Raw genomic sequence first — 22070 nt, forward strand, 5'->3', positions numbered from 1 at the left:
GAGTATGTTCAATTAAGGGGCGGATTTCTGCAAAGGACCAGCTAAATCCGGTCGATTGTTCCTGTTCGATAATCGATTGCGCTTGAGGCGCCAAGCGTTTTCTGAGCTGCCAGAAGGTGGCGCTCTCCCGCGTTCGATTCTGGAAGTTATCTTACAATAGCTTCAAAGATAGGAACTGCCCCAAGAACGTTTTCGGAGTGCTCCGGAGCTACTTCAGCGATCGAAGGGTGCAGATAGAATTAAGGCACGGGAAAGTATCCAAGCAGGCAACGAGAGGGTGCCCGTAGGGCTCCGTTCTCGGTCCCACCTGCTGGAACGTTATGTTCGACGGCCTACTTAAAGAATTAGTAGAAATAGTTCCTGGACAATTTGCAGTTTACGCGGACGATTTGATAACGGTCATAAGAGGAAATTCGCGGAGAGAGTTAAAACTGAAAAGTCAAAGAATCGTTGATAAAATTGTAAATTGGTGCAAGTCCGCGAAGTTAGAAATTTCCAAAAAAAAGACAGAAGCAATAGTTTTGAAAAGCAAAGATATAAGTAGAACAGAAATTGGTAGAAGGGGAGGAGACCGCCTGGATAGGAAGCGGAAAACGAACACAAAAAAGGTAGACTTAACAGGAAGACCCCCAATGATAAAGATAGGAGACAAAAGTATAAAATTTAAGAAATCCGTTAGATATCTCGGTGTTCATTTTGATAAAGGTATGGGAGTTGAGTCTCATTGTGAACATTTGAAAAATAAAGTAGAGTTACTATTCGCGAAATTGGGTTAGCTAGCTAGATCCCTCCTCGTTGTGCGCCACCTTGTCGTGGTGAGGGGGCTCACCGTGGGATGGCATGAATAAGGTCTTTCTGCGGTGCTAAGAGCGTGCAGTTTCTTCTTAGGAGGGAACGGGGGTCCGGCTACCCCTGAAGGGATGCGTCCCGATTAGCCGGTAGGGGTTGGCGGCCCTGACTTCAATCGCCCGGGTGTCTGGATTCGATAGGTGTGTTTTTGGAAAACACACCCCCAGGATAGAGGAGTAAACCTCGAGAAAAAATCTGGGGCCTGACCAGCCTCGATAGCACGCCGGTGCTCCGGCATAACGGTTGTGTTCCCCATTGCACAAGGGGGAGTGTAGCATCTCATACCGTAACCCCAGTTTGCGGGGTCGGGGGCCGGTGATAGCGTGGTGGCGTTATCACGGGCTGCGAGGGAGGAAAAACCTCTGTAAAAAGACCCGGGTAAGTCGAGCTCGTAAGCTTTGGTAGGCAGTCGACCTAAGAGAGGAAAAACTCTGAAAATAAATCCGGTGAAGGACACACTGTCAACAAACCAAGCATTATTTTATGGACATGGCAAATAATCAAGGACAATGTTTACCGTCTCAGGGGATTCGGACCCCCAGGGACCGGCGTAGTGGAGGTCTTGTCCCGGCCTCTGCTGCGTCGTCATCCTGCGTCGGGCTGGCTGCTGGGTGTTCACCGAGCCCGGTAGCCAACAGAGTGATCGGTTCAGTGTACGCGCTGTATAGACAGGCTTATGGTTTGACACAAAGTATCCGGGAAGGCGCCGGAATATTGTGTTGGACTTGTGCAAGGCCTACTGTTTCATCACAGATGGGTTGAAGTGTGATAAGAGTGATTGTTTGTGTGACTCTAAAAAGGCCTGGTACCTTTTAAGGTCGGAAAAACTGTGGGATGGAGAGAGCACACTCTACACTACGAGGAGGGATATGGCTGATACCATCATAGGGATCTGAAAGATGTACGAAAGTATGATTCAAAGCTTGGCTCCTGAAAAGAAGGTTAAGGATACTTACCTAATGTGTGCGTTGTCCTGGCGGCGAGCGTCGATCTGCTTGGCGGGGACCTGAAAAAGAAAGGAAGTGTTATTAGGGCAATGGAATCCCTACAGATTGTGGGAAGACCGTATGTATACGGGCAAATGGGGCGGAACTCTCCGCTTAAGGCGGACCACACCCCTATTCGTCTTAGGGGTGGTGTCGGCTCCCCTGATTCAGAGGGGAGTCGACGTAGCAAGGTGCCCTCTATTAGGGCAATACTCGAGGACACGGACTCGTCGGACTTGGGTTCTAGGCCCAGAGTGACGTCCCTCGAAAGGCTGGCTCCCTGCACCGTCCGTGTGATGAGGATGCCAGTTCCTGAAAAAGGGAAGAAGAAGGAGAGGAAAGCAGAATCCGCTTTGGAGGGAATGGAGACGGTCGACTTCCCTGAGGAGGACGCCACTCCACGCCCGTCCAGCAGGATTGGAGATCCACTCTGGGGTATGGAAGTGGAGATTGAGCACTCTGGTGAAAAGGCAGGCCCTTCCAGGCCTATCTCCCGAACCAGCGGAGGAGTGGAACAGCCTGAGGGGCCTTTTCGGCTCCCTATGCTACATAGGACTCAGGGACGTCCACGTAAAGATGGTTCAGGTCCATTTAAGGCCTTGTCCACCTCAGCGGACTCCGAGGATAAGGGGAAGGAGAAGTCCCGGAAGAAGGGTAAGCCCACTCTTCCAGGTGAAAAGGATGAGGAGACGGCGGGGACCTCCAGTTTAATGGTGCGTCCTCCACCTCTCACAGGAGGACAGAGAGGAGCGGTGGAACACCGCCTCAAGCAAATGGAGCGTGGTTCTTCCAACGAAATGGTGCTCCATGCTGACAAATGCTTGGATGAAATTGAAGATGCACGCGTTAAATCCTTCAATATTAAGGGTTTTCTGAGCGGTTTGATCAAGGTAAACGTGTACCTTCTCAGATATGTCCTTATGTCATTGGCTAATAGGGCCAACAAGGTTGGGGATCCAGGTTACTGGCGTGCGCGTGTTAACACCCTTGAGGGGGATAACATGGCCTACAGGGCTCAGAACGAGTCCCTTATTAAGAAACTGGCCAAAGCGGAAAGCGCGATTCGCTTCCTCAAGGCCAACCTTCCTAATCCGGAAGGTCCCCTTATTAGGGACTCTAGGTCACCTATCATTGACAGGGACCCGATGGGGCGATCGCATGGGTGTGGCACAGGGGCCACATCTGCTATTCCGATTGACCCCACTATGGATCTGGAGTCGGAGGTGGAAGCCCTTCGTCATGCTCCGGATGTTGGTGGGGCGGGATTGCGGATCCTCACGGAGGTCAACAGATCGTTGATCTCCATGACGGAGACTATGAAGAAAATGAAGGACCGTATTACGCGTCTTGAGCTGGGCGGACGAGCCGCTCCTGCTCCGATGCGTGAAGAAGGAAAGAAGAGGAAGAAAAAGAAGGGGAAAACCATCACGGCCCCCTCCCGAATGCTCCTCCCACCCAGTGAGGTGGAGGTCGTTTCGGAGGGTGATCTTTTGTGTGAGGAGCCCGTCCTTTTCTCAAAGAAGGGCAAGCCATCCACAGATCATTCGTGGTCTGTGATCGGGAAAGGAGGTAAAAGAAAAAAGGGAGAGGGGCCACGTAGGCCTCCTTTAACACTTCCCCCCTCTACCAAGGAGAGGACAACGCAGGAGATACAGCCTAAGAAGGGTCTGTTCTACGCCAAGGTGAGGAGAAGGCTCCCGCGGACTGCTGCAATAGCGGTCTCTACTGTTACGGGCAGCTACGCGGATGATCTTAAAACAGCAAGGTCAAGGATAGGTCTTAAAGAATTCAACATCAAGTCCCTTAAGGTGAGAAAGGCGAGGAATGGAGGAATTCTTTTGGAGATACCTGGTGAGCAGTCCAGGATGAAGGCAGACGCCCTGGCCTTCAGGATGAGAGGGACAACGAAGGACCTACCGGGTGAGGTTAAAATCTCTAGACCCTCGAAAAGGATGGATATCCAACTCGTTGGTCTGGAGGACTCGATTACCCGAGAAGAAGTCGTCACTGCAATCGCCAAGGAGGGTGGTTGTCTTGCGGACGAAGTGAGGATGGGGAGGGTCCAGACTACGGGACGCAAGGGCCACAACCTGGCCTGGGCCCAATGCTCCGCGGATGCAGCGCTCAAACTGGCTGAGGCGGGCTCTGTGGTTATTGGGTGGGCTTCGGTCTGTGTGGAGCTACTTCAGAGTAGGCCCGCCCAATGCTTTAGGTGCTTGGGTCGAGGACATGTACAGCAGCGGTGTCCATCCAATGGATCGAGCCCGCTGTTGTTATCGGTGCGGTGAAGAGGAACATTCCGCGGGCTACTGCAGGAAAAAGCCACACTGCCCGGTGTGTGCTTTTAGAGATCGACCATCGGGCCACAGGACGGGGAGCACGGACTGTCCCACCATTCCCTCTTCGGGGGTAGTGCGTTGTGGCGCCACATTTGGTGGCGGTATGGGTGAGCAGTCCCCTCAATTGTTCCCTTTCCTTCTCTCTTCTCCAGAAATAGGGACGGAAACGGCGGGTACGGGGGAGGCAAAGAGGCCGAGGAAAGACTCGACCAGTTTCTCTCAGGCGGACTTGAAGGCGCGTGGTCCTTACCCTAACCGGCCAGAGTTACTTCAACCAGGACCCTCATCCGGTCCGTAAAAGAGGTAGCGGGGAGAAGGAAGACGGGGCCAATACCTGTCCGTCTGGGAGCCAGATCCTGTCCAGGACCAGCCTAGGCTAGGGTTAAAAGTAATGCGCAAGTACGTAATCCCTGGCCCTTGTTTGACATAGCGGCGTACGGTGGATTTGCCAGGGGCGAGGTTTTAGTCGGTTGGCACAGTCTGTTCCTGACTCGGGTCAGGCTGTGAATCCGACATTACCTTCTGTCAGGCTGAGGGCTTGCAATTCTCAGTCCTTGCACAACGGGAGGTGTCTTGTCGAAGACACTTCTTGATTTCTTCGCCCCGGGAGGGCCCTTCTGGCCCTCAAACCAAAAAAAAAAAAAGCTAGCTAGATCAACATGGGGTCTGAAGTATAAGGCGCTCTCAACTATTTAGAGGGGAGTGTTCGCCCCGACTGTGTCGTATGCCACAGCGGGATGGGCAGACCTCTGTACGGAGCGCGATATCAGGAAATTGCAAAGTATACAGCGCAAAGCGCTTATTCCGGTGGTAGGCGCGTACAGAACATCGTCGCGGGAATCATTGTGCGTTGTTGCCGGTGCGACCCCTGTCGAAATCCTCCAGAATGGCAGGGCAAGGTATGAGATTAGAATAGTTAGGGACACCAAGATAGAAGAAACAATAGTCTTAGCAACAGATAAAGATACAATAAAACGCATCAAGGCAGAGGGTAGAAGGATGTGGCAGGCCAGGTGGACCTTTTCGACAAAAGACCGTACCACTTATTCATTTTTCAAAGATATTTCTGAGAGCGTGGGCGCGCGGTGGATTCAGCCTGACCGTTGGATCGCGCAGGTGCTTACGGGTCATGGCGATTTCCGGGCACGCCTAGCGTCGCTCGGACTTGCCGACAGCGGCGCCTGTGACTGCGGCGGCGGTGAAGACACTGTACCGCACTTCCTTTTGGAGTGCGAAAGATTCGAGGCGCAGAGAGTCGCTCTGCGTGATATGGTAGGAGCTGACAGTTGGAAATGGCCGGAGGTATTACCTTTCTTGGTGGAGACTCCAGAGGCCTTTTCGCTGTTCAGCGATTTCTGCAGAGAATCGTTGTGGATCAAGCAATCCGAACAATAGATAGGTGGAAATAGTGATAAGCGCAGCGCGCGAATTGTAGTTAGATTCTGCGCCATTAACTCGAGGTGCGTCGGAGCTTTCGGGCGTGGGAGCGCAGCCTCGTAAACATCTCGGGTCAACTGCGTTACCGGATGGTTAGGAATTAGTTTTCTGTTAGATAGGTTTTCCAACCTTAATATCCAATGACGTATTTGTCATATCCTTCCCACTCAACCATTTCTTCCGATCCCATAATCCTCATTCTTATAATCCTTCCCAACAGGGTCAGAGCGCGTGTCCAGATATGGGACACGAATGAGCAGACCTCCCCGTGGTCCCCGTGGGCGTGGCTAGAGTGCAGGGGGCGGCGGCTGGGCGCGTCCATCAAAGTCAGGTGGGTAGCGTGTCTTGTTCGCTTCCCCGGGTGTGCAAAGGGGTGGTTGCACCGGTCACGGCTGAACTGCTCATCCTGCGTGCGAACCCGCAGGCGCTGCTGGATTTTTCTATTGCTCGGCTTTTGGGGTTTTGCTGGATAGTATTGTGGCGTTTAGCGTTTCCACGCTCAGGCAGCAGGGGTTTTGTTCCTTTCGCGGTTCAACACTCTCACAATAAATGTCCCTATCTACTCCCCCCCCAAGAGTGCACCTTGTCGTGGTGGGGGAGCTCAGTACCCGTCGGACATGTTTTGTCCGTTCCGGCGGCGAAGCGAACGCACCCGCGTGCCCCAGTGTGTTCTTTTGTGAGCAGATCGAGTTCTCGCGTGCGGGAGCAATGAAATCACACTTTGTCTGAAATCACACCGGATTTGTCTGAGGAAAGGAGGAACTATGACCTCAGATTCACGAGAAATATGATAGAATGCAGAAATGCACTTCTACATGATTATACTTGGAAAGCAAGCAGGAGAGAGCACTAGACCCCTATCCTATATTCCCACTCCAAGATACTCTTACTAACCTTTAACAAACTAAAACAACTAATATCCTACTAACTCCTCATACTCAAGTAGTTACTAACAAATGTGTCTAATTACTTCTAATATTTAACCCGTAATATTATAGAAATAACTAACAAAAATTGAATAATTAATCCATATATGTAAATCTTTATCCGCTTTTCTCTATTTTTTTCTTTCATTATTTCGCCTAATTTTGTTTCTCTGTCGTAGTCGAGATGTGTACTATGTCCGACAAGGGTAAAAAGCCCCTGCAGAATTTTCGAGCGCATCCGACGCATCATTGTTAGCAGAATGCAACAGTGCATGATGCGTGCGACGACAGTGTGAGCATCGATATTTGCTTAGACATTTGTGAGTAAAGTGACCCGATCTCAAACAATTGAAACACAACTTATTTTGACGTACAAGAGCGTTTTGTTGTACGACTGATTTTCGCAAAAAATCTTCGTATTTCGATACATCATGATTGCCCGAGCAGCATATGCATTTCACTACCGAGACATTGTTTACCGAGGAGCGCGACTTATTACTTTTGGAACGACCGGTATCCTTCGAAGTTTCGTTGAAGTCCGACAATCCGCAAATGCGAAGAGTTAAAAATGCATTAATGTCCTTATAAGAAGGAAGCAAATGGAATTTGAAACGTTTTATGAACAACGGTTCATAGGACGTTTCAAATTCTACTCGCTTCGAGTCTGCGGGCTGAACTTTTGAGAAATTAAATAAACTAGCATGTCGTCCCACTGATCTACCGGACGACCAAGATTATTCAATGCGGCTATCGATGCAGACACTGTGTCGCGCAACTTCTTCAATTCGTTTACGTTTTCGGTTCTCATTTAAAGCAGACTCATAAATGCGTACAAATGAGAGTGAACCAAAGTTTGCTCGTCGTCATATTCATCGACTAACAATTGTCACGCAAAATCATAATTGGCGTCAAAAATGAGCAAATTATTAATAATCAGGGCAGCGTCGCCGATGACGCTAGTCTTTAAGTAATGAAACTTTTGCGTATTGGAAAGCGCCTCATTATTAGCCACGAGAGATTCAAAAGTATTTGGAAAGCTCTCCCAATCAGTAAGCTTACCGCCAAATTTAGAAAGTGCTATACGAGGTAATTGAAAGCAATTGTTATTCGAATCATGAATTGAGAAATCAGTACTGCGATTACGCGAGACAATTTGAGTGTGAGTATAACGACTTATCGTTTCCTGCAGCGTGTCGGCAGTGTCCTGGTAGATTTTCTTAGCGGCCAACCCACACAGCATGCAATATTGCAGTAATACTGCAGTGATATTACAATATTTCAGTAATATCACAAAGTACAATAAAATATTACAAAAATATATATATATATATATATATATATATATATATTATTGAGATATTACACTGCGATATATCACCAAGTAATATTACTGAAATATTACAACGCGATATATTGCTATGTATTATTTCTATAATATTAGAATTTTTTTGCAGTGTGATATATAACTTTGAAATATTACGGAAATATTTCAAATATTATTATGTGATGTATCGCACTGTCTTTCTCTTTCTCTCTATTTCCTTTGTGGCGCTAGCGGTTTTCGACAACTGAAAACGACGACTCTCAAGACGTTGAGACCGTGGTTGAGACACACATTTCTCTACCTCTTATAACTGTGTTTTGAAAAAATAGTTGCATTTTCTACGTACGTGCATCGATATTAATTGTAAGGTATGTATAACATGTATTATTTTTTATTATATAATTGTACGAAAAGCGTGAAAGTATTGCCTTCGAATATAGGTTATGTTTGTATTTCTTCATCTTATTTTGTTTCGAGAATGTACTTATTACAGTGTGCATGTTTTTCATTTACAATTACGCCTTACATTTACTTTTATTATAAATTGGAATAAATTGTTACAGTATATATCAGTGAAATGTAAAATCGGTCATTCAACAAAACAATACAATCCAATTTTCAGATTATGGATCGTGATAAAAAAAATCGTCTATATTCGGACAGACATATCCGTTGCCTAGTTAAAAAAAAAACTATTTCCGATTTACAAAGAATTGTTGATGAATCGTCAGCGGTTTCGAAAAATAAATTTTGTAATAAACTTTGCAATCGTAACGAAGAACAAGTAGATGTTGAACAGATTTCAGACATAATTTATTCCCGTGAAGAGTTTACTTCCGTTTGTAATTCCACGCAATTACTTATTCCAACAGTAGAAGATCTAAATGGCATATGTAATGATGAATATCCGTGTATTTCATCAAACGATGATGAATTCTTAAACGAAGATGAACAATCTGAATGTAACAATATTGAAGAATTACACAGCAATACATTCGTGACAGATATTATCACATGGATAAAACAATATAAACCTCCAGCAAATTCTGTCAATTCACTTTTGCAAGTTTTACGGAAACATACAAATGCGGCTTTCCCGAAAGATTGTAGGACTCTTTTTAAAACTCCTACATATACAGAAGTGATTGTTATTGACAAAGGTCAATATTGGCATTACGGATTAGAAAAAGTAGTTACACGTTTGTTAACAAACTGTATGCAAACAGACTATTCAGAAAATAGAAATATCAATCTTTTAATAAACATTGACGGGGCAGTATTGGGAAAATGTACAGAAAAAAGTTTATGCCCAATTTTGTGCTCTGATACTGTTTCGAAAAACGTTGCTGTAGTCGGTATATTTTACGGAGAAGGAAAACCTAGCGATTCTAATGAATTTCTCTATAAGTTTGTACATGAAGCAACTGACTTAATTAATAATGGTATTATTTTTGATAATAATTATTACAATGTTAGAGTGAAAGCTCTAATATGTGATGCTCCTGCTAAAGCATATGTGTTGCAAGTAAAAAATCACACCGGATTTAATAGCTGCACAAAATGCATTATCGAAGGCGAATATATTGACAATAGAGTAACTTTTCGAGATGGTGCAAATAAAACTTTAAGAACGACTGAACTGTTCCGAAATTATGCTTATAATTTTGATTACCAATTGGGTGAAACTATTCTTACACAAATTCCACATTTTGATTTTGTTAAAAATATTCCAATCGATTATATGCATTTGGTATGCTTAGGCGTAATGAGAAAATTATTACTTTTGTGGCTGAATGGACCACTTACTGTAAGACTCTCCACGAATGATGTTAACAAGATATCTAATAAATTAATCGAATTAAGGAAAATTATACCATCTGATTTCAATAGAAAACCAAGAACGCTAAAGTATATCAAATTGTGGAAAGCAACAGAATTACGCCTTTTTCTTTTATATTTAGGACCAGTAGTTTTGAAAAACATATTAAGGAAAGAGTTATATGAGCACTTTTTAATTTTACATATTGCAATCATAATTTTAGCAAGTTCAATTTTTTCTTCTGATCCTTTAAATGTCACGTACGCAGAAAATCTGCTGCAGAATTTTGTCGAACAATTTGAGACCTTATATGGAGTGCAATATATTAGTCACAATGTGCATAATTTATTACATCTTGCAGCAGATGTTAGGCAACATGGACCGCTAGATAATTTTAGCGCCTTTCGTTTTGAAAATTACATTGGTATATTGGTATATTGATGAAATATGTTAGAAAAGGAGAAAAGCCTTTGCAACAAATAGCACGGCGGATTGAAGAATATGATTTGCCTTTGAGAAATATAAAGATGACTTGTACATATTCACTCGAAAAACATCATCATAATGGTCCTTTAAATGAACATTGTAACATCTTGAATGTAAAACAATATAAGATCATGCGTACCAATAATTTTTGCATTAATTGTGATGACAACGAAAATGGATGCTGCTTACTGAAAGATGGAACAATTATTGAGTCAGTTAATTTTACTAAACATCAAAATACATCATATATCATTGGGAGACAATTACTTCCTTGTGGCATTCTATATTCAGTTCCGACTGATTCATCAGATATTGGAGTTGTAATAGTTGAGAGAAATCATGAAATTGGATCATGGCTATGTTCCAATGTAAATAGTAAAGTTATGAAAATGCCATATGATGTTAATAAATTTGTAGTTTTTCCGATTCTTCATACCAATATTTAAAAAAATAATTTTTAAAAAATTATAAAATAAAAATATAATAAAATAAAATAAAAAGATATTTTCCAAGGTTTGTAGCGCTTCCTACCTAACTCGCAAAATGATACAATTATATTTCATTTATACTTTTACATTTACACTTTTATACGTATTATATATTTTAATTCACTTTTACAAAATAATTATTCCACATTACATTCGTTTCAGATCGTATGTGCAAACTATGTGTACGAAATGTACTTTCTGCAATATAAAAATTTTTTTCTAAATTGCAGGACATAAAATGATCAAAAAGATATACTCAAAAATGTATACCGTTGTCGAGTTTGAGGATGGTATTTTACCAGTACCAAGTTCATGGATTAATACTGAAAAACTTATATGCAAATGGCCTCCTTATTCAAATGCTGACATTGAAAGAGCCATTATTGATATTGATAAAGTTGACAAAGATTGGAACACGTTACCTATTGTTAAAGTGTTTGGAAAATCAGTTCGTAAGTAAAGCATTTCGTCTTTCTTTACAAATATTGCACAAAACAAATACAACTACGTTGCTATATCTTAATATATATTTTTAATATTGAAGATGATTTACAAACTGCGAAAGAGAAAGCTCGATTAGCCCAAATAGTATCTGACTGCGACAATGATGAACATCTGAAAAAAAGTAGGCACGAGAGAAAAAGAAAAGTAGTCGATTCTACGGATGAAGACGATGATGGAGATTCACAGACCAAAAAAATAAACAAAAATAAGTCTTCAAGGCCGAAGTTTTCAAAAATGCCCACAACTTTAATGTCATTGAATTCTAGAAAAAATGTTCTTGACAATGAAATGATAATTGCTAGTGATGGTAAATCTGTTGTTCTTTTTTAGAGTAATTATCATGTATATGAGATAGAGGAAATCTTTGATTCAGTATTTTTTCAAAGTTAAATTGAGTTTCTATAAGAGGCGCTATAGATCAAAAGTTAAACAGGGTTTATAAAAAATTATTTATGCTGGATTTTTAAAAATTACATTTAAACAATTTTTTTATCTGAACTTTAACCTGTTATTGCTAATAATAGAACAATTAACGCACATACAAAATTCTTCTACAGATGATAAAAATAATAAGTCCACGCTAAGACAAAATGTTGGCAATATTGTACATACACTTAAGAAAACTGTAGATGTTGCTAGTACTAGTCAAGAAAATAATACACAAAATTGCGAAATGACTAAAAAACTCATTTATATAACCGGTAATAAAATTATTTGCTATTATTACACATATGTTGTCATTTATAATTATATAATATACTTATATAATTTTAATTATTGTAATCTAATCATTTCTATTACAGCTTTAGAAGAAGAAAATATCAAGAAAAGTAATGCTATATTACAGGAAATGAAGGAGATACGAAAAATAATGATTAATTTCTCAGCAAAGAAATATGATCCTACAGTACAGTCTCTTGAAGAATCTATGGTTAATGAAACAAACTTAAATGATCTTTTTCCGCTTAATGACAGCGATGAGTTGCAAGCAATTGAAGAGAAATTGGAAAACAGTGCATTTAAGAATGATGTGGTACATTTGTATTTGTGTTATATTAATATTTGATTTTTGATTGACGTAAATTATTTTAATATTAATAATTTTTATTTTAAAAAATAATACACGAACTGTTATTACAATAAATAAAAGTAACATTGTATTTCAATTATTGATTTATTATAAATATTTTGTTACATTTTATTATTGTAATTGCATATTTTAAATATTTTTATAAAGTATAAATATAAAAACTGACGTATTGAATGTTTTATATGTTAATGGAAATGCAACAATGTTCGCATACCTCATTGTTCAGGAATAAGTATAATTTTAAAGTATATCTCGTCAAATTCGCTGTTGATATTCTCGTTCGAAATCTCACTCATTATTTTGTCAACACAGAACGATACGCGGCGGTCGCGCGACGCGGATCGCCGGCGCGATTCCCCTAAATGAGCGCTCCGCGCATTCGCTCTCTTTCCGCGAGTGAGTAGGCTTCCAGACACCAATCGATACAGATCGAAATACTGTTCGCCTCGCCTATAACACCTTACGTATAACTGTGACTCGGATAATAAAGATTTAATTTAACGAATACAAGAGGGATTCTTCCGAAAATTACCGCCTTGGTGTGCGAGCCTTTGATACAAGGTTTTACCAACGCAAACCGAAACATTCTGGTCCTTCGAGCCGGATCGTCGCCAAGGAGAATTACTGGCCTTCCGAACACTCAAATTCCGAATCACGATCGTCGATATGGACACCTCGACATCTTTCGAGCAGCTTTTGTCTCTACAAACCCAGAAGATGGGTTTCGTATCCCGGGCGCTCGCCAATTACAAGAAGCTGGGGCAAGCCAAAATGACACCTGCGGTAACGCGTCAACGTCTCGTCACCTTGAAGGAAGCCTTTACCACTTGCCAGGAGCTCGACAGTCGAATCGTGCTTCTTGCGGACGATGAAGACAGAGCATCGCATGCCTACTTTACGAAGAATTCGCTTCTGGAATGTGAGGACTGCTACCACGAGGCTGCCGACTACATGGCGGAGGTATTAGAGAGCTACGAATCCCGCACCCCTCCCGCTACTTCATCACAAAACGTAAGTGGCTTTCGTGATGTACTCCGAACCGCGTCGCATCTTCCGAGGATCAACCTACCAACCTTCGACGGGAGCATCGACAAATGGGAAAGTTTTCGCGATAAATTCCAATCGATGATTCACAACGATCATAGTTTGTCAAATGTCGATCGCTTACATTATTTATGCTCATGTGTAAAAGGGGATGCAAGTGACGCGCTTGACCACCTCGCGGTAACCAATCATAATTTCGATATCGCGTGGAAAATTCTGGTCTCTCGTTACGACAACACACGTCGTCTCGTTACCACACATTTACAATCGCTGTTGAATTTGCCGTTGCTCACAACAGAAACCGCTCATGACCTTCGTCAGCTTCGCGACCAAACCAACAAAGCGATACAAGCGCTTAGGAATCTCAACCGTCCTGTCGAACATTGGGATGATTTGCTTGTTTTGCTCGTTGCACAAAAACTTGACAAATACTCGCGTAAGGCTTGGGAACTCAAGCTCGGTGATACTGTAGAATATCCGCGTTATAATGAACTCGATCAATTTCTCGAGTCTCGAATTCGCGCGCTCGAGGCGATTGCACCACCTCCAAAAGAAAAGCCATCCGCTACCTCTAAAGGAAAAACTCTCGCGGCGCATACCGCGTCTACCGTTTCGTTCGCATGTCCGTGGTGCAAAGCCAATCACTTATTATACCAATGTTCTACATTTTTAAAACAAACACCCTCCCAACGTTTCGATTTTATTAAACAGCAAAAACGATGTTTAAACTGCTTTAGTAGTAAGCATTCTGTCAAAGATTGTTCAAATTCTCGCGTATGCCGCCAGTGTAATAAACGTCATCACACGTTGTTACATTTCGATAACTCGACTCAGCCGGATAAAACTGAGTCACCACCGGCGATAAGCAAAATTGTAAACGAAGTCACGTCGCATTTACTATCGAAAACCGTCGCGCCGAATTCTAATATTCTGCTCGCGACTGCCCGTGTGAAAGTCTACTCGCCTGTTGGACGTTTTACGACTGTACGCGCACTTTTGGATCAAGGCTCCGTTTCTACGTTTATTACCGAATCGCTCGCGCAACGTTTACGACTCCCAAAATTAAATCGTTCGATTTTCGTCACCGGCATCAGCGAGATGCAATCCGTTGTCCGGCATGCTGCCCACATTACCATTACGCCGGCGAATGACGACGAACCCGCTTATTCAACGACCGCGCTCATTCTTCGATCGTTGACAAAATATCTGCCGAATCGAATAAGCACTATGTGCACGTGGAACCATGTCGACGGACTCCAATTAGCTGATAGTGACCCCATGAGTACCGACCCGATTGATATGATAATCGGAGCGGACTTATTCGGCATGCTTGTTCTCGATGGTGTTCGAAAAGGTTCCGAAATGGAGCCTACCGCGCAAAATACCACTCTCGGTTGGATTATTTCAGGTCCAATCGCATCGTCTTCGACCAATTGTTCGATTTCTGAGATCGCGCATCACGGAGTTGTCCTTGAAGCGTTAGATCTCGACCTTCGTCGTTTCTGGGAGACTGAAGAAGTCCCTCAGCCCCAACGCCACAGCCCTGACGAGCGAAAGTGTGAAGAGCACTTCCTCGCTACCCATTCCCGCACTCCTCAAGGACGCTACATTGTTAGATTACCGTTTAAAACCGGACCACCAATCTCGTTAGGAGAATCTCGTTTCATTGCCGAATCGAACCTCTACCGCCTAGAGCAACGTTTCAGACGCAACCCATCTATCGCTTCCGAATATCACGACTTTCTCGCGGAGTACGAAAACCTCGGTCATATGATTAAAAGTCCACCGACAGAAATTGTTCATACGGATCAAAGTTATTATATACCGCACCACGCTGTCTTACGTGACAGCAGTGCAACCACTCGGCTGCGGGTTGTTTTTAACGCCTCCTGCCGTACCACTAACGGAACCTCGCTAAACGATAACATGTTTATCGGACCTAAACTTCAAAGGGATTTGGCCGCTGTCATAATGCAGTGGCGCCAACATCGTTACGTATTTACCGCCGATATCGCTAAAATGTATCGGCAAATATTAGTTGACTTCCGCGATACTGATTATCAGCGCATTCTATGGCGCTCTTCTCCCAGTGAACCTGTTCGCGACTACCGTCTTCTCACTGTGACGTACGGCACTGCCGCCGCTCCATATCTCGCTCTTCGAGTGCTCGACCAACTCGCTGAAGATAACGGTGCCCAATTTCCATTAGCCGTCCCGGTTCTCCGTCATCAGACATACGTCGATGATTGCGCGTTCGGAGCCGATGATCGCATCCTTGCACGGCAAACGCGCGACCAATTAATCGCGCTTCTCGCTAAAGGAGGCTTTCGTCTGCGAAAATGGGCAAGTAATTCCACAGATCTCTTGTCAGACCTCGATCCTGCCGATCATGGATTAGCCACTCACAAAGTCCTTCAAGACGATGAGCACCTTAAAGTATTAGGAGTCATTTGGAATCCGAAGCTCGATGCGTTTCAACTTCGCGTATCTCTCCCGTCTTTGCCGGGAAAAACCAAAAGAACTGTTCTCTCGACTATCGCTAAGTTTTTCGATCCGATGGGATGGGCTACTCCCGTCATCATCGGTGCGAAAATATTCATGCAACGATTGTGGTCGCTCCAATGTCAGTGGGACGATGAAATTCCATGTGAACATTTCGACTACTGGGCAAATTATCACCACCAATTACCGTGTCTCGAGGCTCTCAGTATTCCGCGCTGGACGACGCATGGATCCCATACTCTGCACAGCGCACTTCATGGCTTTTCCGATGCCTCAACTATGGCCTTTGCAGCAGTTGTTTACCTTCGCGTTGTTAATGTCGATGGCTCAATTACCATCTCTCTTCTCATCGCAAAATCGAAAGTGGCACCTCTTAAAACGATCAGCGTTCCCCGATTGGAATTGTCAGCTGCGCTTCTTCTCGCTCGGTTAGTTAATTATGCGCGTTCTGCTCTTCAACTTCCGAGCATCGAATGTCACTGTTGGACCGACTCAACGATCACACTCGCTTGGCTGAGGCAGTCTCCGTCTCGATGGAAAACTTTCGTTGCCAATCGCGTTTCGATCGTTCAGTCCTTGCTTCCTGGAATTTATTGGCGTCATGTCCCAACTCAGGACAATCCTGCCGATTGCGCTTCTCGCGGTCTAGCTCCCGATGCTCTCGCAAATTATAATTTATGGTGGGCAGGCCCTTCATGGCTTTGTCAATCTCCAGAGTCTTGGCCGACTTTCGATCTCTCGATACCATCTGATACCACCCTTGAACAGCGTTCTCAACCACCTATTCACTCCTTACATTCGACCCCTCGTTGGAATCTCGCATCACGTTATTCCTCGTGGCCTCGATTGCTCCGAATTACCGCTTACCTTTACCGTTTTCTTAATCGACTCCGATCCTCTAAAAGCGCCTCGCCTACACCAGCGAGTCTGCTTCCCGAAGAGATTCAGAAAGCCAAACATTACTGGCTCCAGGTTATGCAGTCAGAGATGTTTCCTATTGAAATCTCGACTTTACAACGGCAACTTCCGTTACCAAAAACCAGTTCCTTATCTGCACTCAATCCTTATTTTGACGCTGACAGACTTCTTCGTATCAGAGGACGGCTCCGTCATGCATGCCTTCCAGAAGCGACAAAAAATCCGCTCGTATTACGAGCACACCCATTGTTAATTCTTATTATTCAGCATCATCATCTAAGAACGTTACATGCTGGTCCTCAATTAACGCTCGCTTCATTACGTAATGAATTTTGGATTATCCGATCTCGCGCTACCGTCCGTGCCGTTCTGTATCAGTGCGTACAATGCACTCGTGAGCGCGCTAAAAAACCTGTCGAACTCATGGGCGATCTACCGGACGCGAGAGTTAACCGTGCCGCTCGCGCATTTATACATACCGGCGTTGATTACGCTGGACCAATCGCTGTCCGAACCGCGCCCGGCCGAGGACACAAATCGCAAAAGGCTTATATTACGTTGTTCGTATGCCTGACGACCAAGGCTATACACTTAGAACTTGTTTCCGATTATAGTTCGCCGACCTTTATTGCGGCGTACCAGCGATTTGTCTCCCGCCGAGGACTACCGCAGTCCATGTACTCAGACAATGGAACAACATTTCATGGCGCTAACCGAGAATTGTCCGAAGCTCACGCAAAAGCAATTCGCGATCCAAGTTTTCGAAATCGGCTCGCTACCGATGGAACCGCGTGGCAGTTCCTACCCCCAGCCGCACCCCATTTCGGCGGACTGTGGGAGGCCGGTGTTCGGAGCGTGAAACACCACATAAAGCGTTGCATAGGCCTCCACACATTAACCTTTGAAGAAATGACCACACTTCTTTGCCGCATTGAAGCTTGCCTAAATTCCCGTCCGATAGCTCCCGTTTCCGATAATCCTGATGATTATCACGCGTTAACGCCTGGTCATTTCTTGATCGGTACCCCTCTTATCGCTCCCGCCGAACCAAGCGTGCTCGATTTAAACGAGAATCGATTGTCGCGTTGGCAAATGATTCAACGTCTGACGGAAGAGTTTTGGCGGTCATGGTCAAGCGATTACTTGCACTCCCTTCAACAACGCCCAAAATGGCGCGTTATACAGCGACTGGCTAAAGTCGGCCAAATAGTCCTAGTGCGCAATCCCTTAGCCCCGCCAAGCCAATGGGAACTTGGACGAATTATCGCTTGTTATCCGGGAGATGATGGCCTGACGCGAGTTGTCACGGTCAAAACTTCTCGTTCCGAATATAAACGTCCGATCGTGAAACTATGCTTCTTACCTGTCGCGATTAATACCGAAGAATTAAAAGATTCCGTCATGGCGGGCGGAATCTCGTCTTTATAAGCGATACCATAACGTTCTTTGTTAGTGAAATCTCAACCGGATACCGATATTCATTGTACAGCGTTTATTTCATTATGTATTCTATCGTTGTCAAAACCATTTCTAACTCCTTTCGAATGTATACATTCGAGGCGGGCGGTATGTTCAGGAATAAGTATAATTTTAAAGTATATCTCGTCAAATTCGCTGTTGATATTCTCGTTCGAAATCTCACTCATTATTTTGTCAACACAGAACGATACGCGGCGGTCGCGCGACGCGGATCGCCGGCGCGATTCCCCTAAATGAGCGCTCCGCGCATTCGCTCTCTTTCCGCGAGTGAGTAGGCTTCCAGACACCAATCGATACAGATCGAAATACTGTTCGCCTCGCCTATAACACCTTACGTATAACTGTGACTCGGATAATAAAGATTTAATTTAACGAATACAAGAGGGATTCTTCCGAAAATTACCGCCTTGGTGTGCGAGCCTTTGATACAAGGTTTTACCAACGCAAACCGAAACACTCATCAATAAAGTATAAGATGTAGTGAGTATTAAAAAAATACTATAAAAGCATGTTCTGTTTTAACGCCAACTTGCAACATATATTCTATTTTAAATTCAATTTTTCTACAATGTTTTTTTTGATTCTTATTAATTAATATTTCTTAAATTTTAAAACTAATATATATATATATATATATATATATTAGTTTTAAATATAGTTATATATATATAACTTATATATATATATATATATATATATATATATATATATATTAGTCTTTTAATATTTCTACAATCCTCTGTGTTGGGTGAATTGTAGAGTATTGATACTGCAATATACTCTAGCATGTACTTTTTGCAGTTTGTGGAAGTAGCTTTTGCATATGTTATATGCTAAATATATTGACATTAGTAGTTATTAGTTGTAATGTTTGCAGATGACACTGTTCGCCAAAAGAGGAGGAAGAAATGCTTATGAAATTACAACCAATATTCTATCAAAAGCATTCACAAATAAGTTTGCTTGTGAATTTAGTTATTTTGGAAAACAGAAGAAAAAAGCTCTGTCCAAATTCAAAATCACAAAATGCATTATTGGTAAGTATAATTTTAGATTACAGTGTGTATAGAGAAACAACAGTTTTTTTGTAATTGAAAGCAATTGAACCATTTTATTTTAAAAATAACAATTTGAAACACAATAAGAAACATTTAAGAATAACAAAAATATTATAAATACAATATAATTTAGAATTTCTTAATTTTTATGAACTATTTTGTAGCGACAAAAATAAAATAAACAATAGAAAACCAAATTTTTACGTAATTATAGTTGAGCTTCTCCTTACAATAAATCTTTCAAGAAAAATAATATTAAGCCCGAGAAAAGTAGAATATTTTAACGTACATGATTTATAAAATGCAAAACAACGAGATTTATGTATATAATATGTTATAGTAATATTAATTAGATAACAAAGTTACATCCTATGGAATTTTGATTTTCAGAAACAGTCATGAAATGTGACAGAAATATCAAAGAAGACGAGTTGCAAAGAAAAATAGGCAATTGGTTAGCAAATGCTCCGCAACGAGTTTTGAGAGAGAGGTAATATATATTTGTTTTATTATTATCCATAAAATAATTTTTATCAGTCGAAACGAATATACATATAAATGATCACTTTATATTATAGAATAAAGAAAGAAAAAAAGAAAGATGAAGAAAAGGATAACAGAAAAGATGACGAACAGGAAACAGACGGAGACGATCTGTGAAATATATATAGATATAAATACACACATATATATAAATGATACATACACACATATAGATAAAGTAATGTTCTTATAATATATACATATATACATGTCAAGTATGCTTTTAGAATTTAATAAAAAAATATAATAATATAATAATAAAAACTGTAATAATAACAAATTTATATGAAATTATAACAAATAAATAAAATTTTTTTATTTACTGCAACAGTGACATAATTAAAAAATCACGATTTTCCACAAAACGAATTTGAATGTTTTAAATAGATGTGTTATAACGATTTAAAACACTTAAACTCGTTTTCTGAAAAATCGTGACTTTTGAGTTATGTCACTGTTGCAGTAAAAGAGCGACGTTACGTAAACATCATTATAATATTATAGACAATATTACAGAATTATTATGGCAATATTGCAGAACAGTATCAGTAATATTGTCGAAACATTACCGTAATATTGTATAAATATCATCGCATTATTACAGACAGATCATCGTAATATTATTAAAATATCGCAGAAATATTTAAGTGATGGATTCTCGCGGACATTTAATATTACAACAATATTTATGCAATATTACTGATGTATTGCCGCGTAATATTCCAAAAAAATTGTAACATTACTGCTATATTACTGCAATATTGCATGCTGTGTGGGAAGAATTCGTCGCCTAGGAAATAAGACAGCTCCTCTGCTCCTCCGCCGTGGCAATCTGCAGCAATTTGACATGCAGGCGGCCACAAAAGTCCCAGAGTGATTCCAGTTGCGAGAGACGCCTTTGCGTCTTCGGTTCGCTTTTGAAAGCTTCTTGAAGTTTACCAACACTCTTTTGAGCGAGTCTCTTGTAGCACTTTGTTCGATCAACAAGTTTCTCACATCCGTCATGATCACGGCGAGAAAGATAACGAAAGTCACTATTTAATCGGCAGTCTCTTACTGCGATTAAACACTGACGGCACTTAAATACAGCGAGCGCAACCCTATGAGGCAATAAGAGTGCGGCTGCGGAAAGAAAGTTGTGTCCAATGACACGGAGACAACCAGGCGCGTGACAGCGGCGCCGACGGAGCTCGGATCTCGAGCAACGTCTTCTTTCAACGGGAAATACGCTCGAACACGAGATTTCCCACACAGAGAGCGAGACGCGTGATAACGGCATCCGCACTTGCACTTAAAGAGCGAGACGCGTGATAGCGGCGTCCACGGTTACACAGAAACTTGCTCGGAGGCATATGTGTTGCACTGAAAGCGCGACGCGTAATAGCGGCGTCCGCGTTTGCACTTAGAGAACAAGACGCGTGATAGCGGCGTCCACGATAACACAGAAACTTGCGCAGGGCAATATGTGTTGCACTTACTCGCGGTAAGAATTCGCCATGGGCGACACGATGCACGTGGGCTGCGGGTGAGCGACACGTGCAGTCCGACTCTATTGGTACGGCCAATGAGAGAGGGCGAGAGAGAGAGAGAGAGAGAGAGGGAGAGAGAGAGAGAGAGAGAGAGAGAGAGAGGGAGGGGGAGAGAGAGAGAGAGAGAGAGAGAGAGAGAGAGAGAGAGAGAGAGAGAGAGAGAGAGAGAGAGAGAGAGAGAGAGAGAGAGAGAGAGAGAGAGAGAGAGAGAGAGAGAGAGAGAGAGAGAGAGAGAGAGAGAGAGAGAGAGAGAGAGAGAGAGAGAGAGAGAGAGAGAGAGAGAGAGAGAGAGAGAGAGAGAGAGAGAGAGAGAGAGAGAGAGAGAGAGAGAGAGAGAGAGAGAGAGAGAGAGAGAGAGAGAGAGAGAGAGAGAGAGAGAGAGAGAGAGAGAGAGAGAGAGAGAGAGAGAGAGAGAGAGAGAGAGAGAGAGAGAGAGAGAGAGAGAGAGAGAACATTCTGTCATAAGTGGAACTTTAAACTCCTCATCTAATTTCAAAACTTATTTGAAGGTATGATGCTTTGAACTAATTATTTTAATTGCATTCACCCTTATTATTTTACTATTATTAATGAAAAATTATGTTGTGTGTCGAAAGACCAATAATAATCTTTTTAGGGAGGTCATTGACCGAGGCCACTTTTCGGGAATTACATTACGAAACTAATTTAAGAATTGTTAATCTATTAGGCACTGACGCGAGCACTTGTTCCTAGAAGCCCGAGTGCCACTTGTGTCTCTTTGTCCTTAA

General features: G+C 42.6%; 1 protein-coding gene and 2 long non-coding RNA genes across 3 annotated transcripts; all 3 read left to right on the forward strand.

Annotated features, from left to right (window-relative positions):
• Positions 1–8035: 8035 nt before the first annotated feature.
• LOC136998359 (uncharacterized) lies at positions 8036–9729 on the forward strand. The gene is made up of 2 exons (XR_010888920.1): positions 8036–8229; positions 8484–9729. It is a non-coding gene; the product is annotated as an uncharacterized lncRNA (long non-coding RNA).
• A 1036-nt stretch (positions 9730–10765) lies between these two features.
• Positions 10766–12239, forward strand: LOC136998352 (uncharacterized). The gene is made up of 3 exons (XM_067350888.1): positions 10766–11106; positions 11199–11465; positions 11962–12239. Exons 1-3 carry the CDS (start codon positions 10893–10895, stop codon positions 12222–12224), a joined length of 744 nt encoding a protein of 247 aa, XP_067206989.1. The 5' UTR covers positions 10766–10892; the 3' UTR covers positions 12225–12239.
• A 6695-nt stretch (positions 12240–18934) lies between these two features.
• LOC136998549 (uncharacterized) lies at positions 18935–20063 on the forward strand. Its single transcript, XR_010889132.1, has 3 exons — positions 18935–19228; positions 19640–19739; positions 19828–20063. It is a non-coding gene; the product is annotated as an uncharacterized lncRNA (long non-coding RNA).
• The last annotated feature ends 2007 nt before the right edge of the window (positions 20064–22070 follow it).

This window comes from Linepithema humile, chromosome 3 (assembly GCF_040581485.1).
Source record: "Linepithema humile isolate Giens D197 chromosome 3, Lhum_UNIL_v1.0, whole genome shotgun sequence".
NCBI classification, from domain to species: domain Eukaryota; kingdom Metazoa; phylum Arthropoda; class Insecta; order Hymenoptera; family Formicidae; genus Linepithema; species Linepithema humile.

Coding starts and splice junctions, on each gene's coding strand:
- LOC136998352 (XM_067350888.1), top strand. CDS start 10,893: ATGATCAAAAAGATATACTCAAAAATGTATACCGTTGTCGAGTTTGAG. Junction 11,107..11,198: donor AGTGTTTGGAAAATCAGTTC/GTAAGTAAAGCA, acceptor TTAATATTGAAG/ATGATTTACAAACTGCGAAA. Junction 11,466..11,961: donor AATGATAATTGCTAGTGATG/GTAAATCTGTTG, acceptor TTTCTATTACAG/CTTTAGAAGAAGAAAATATC.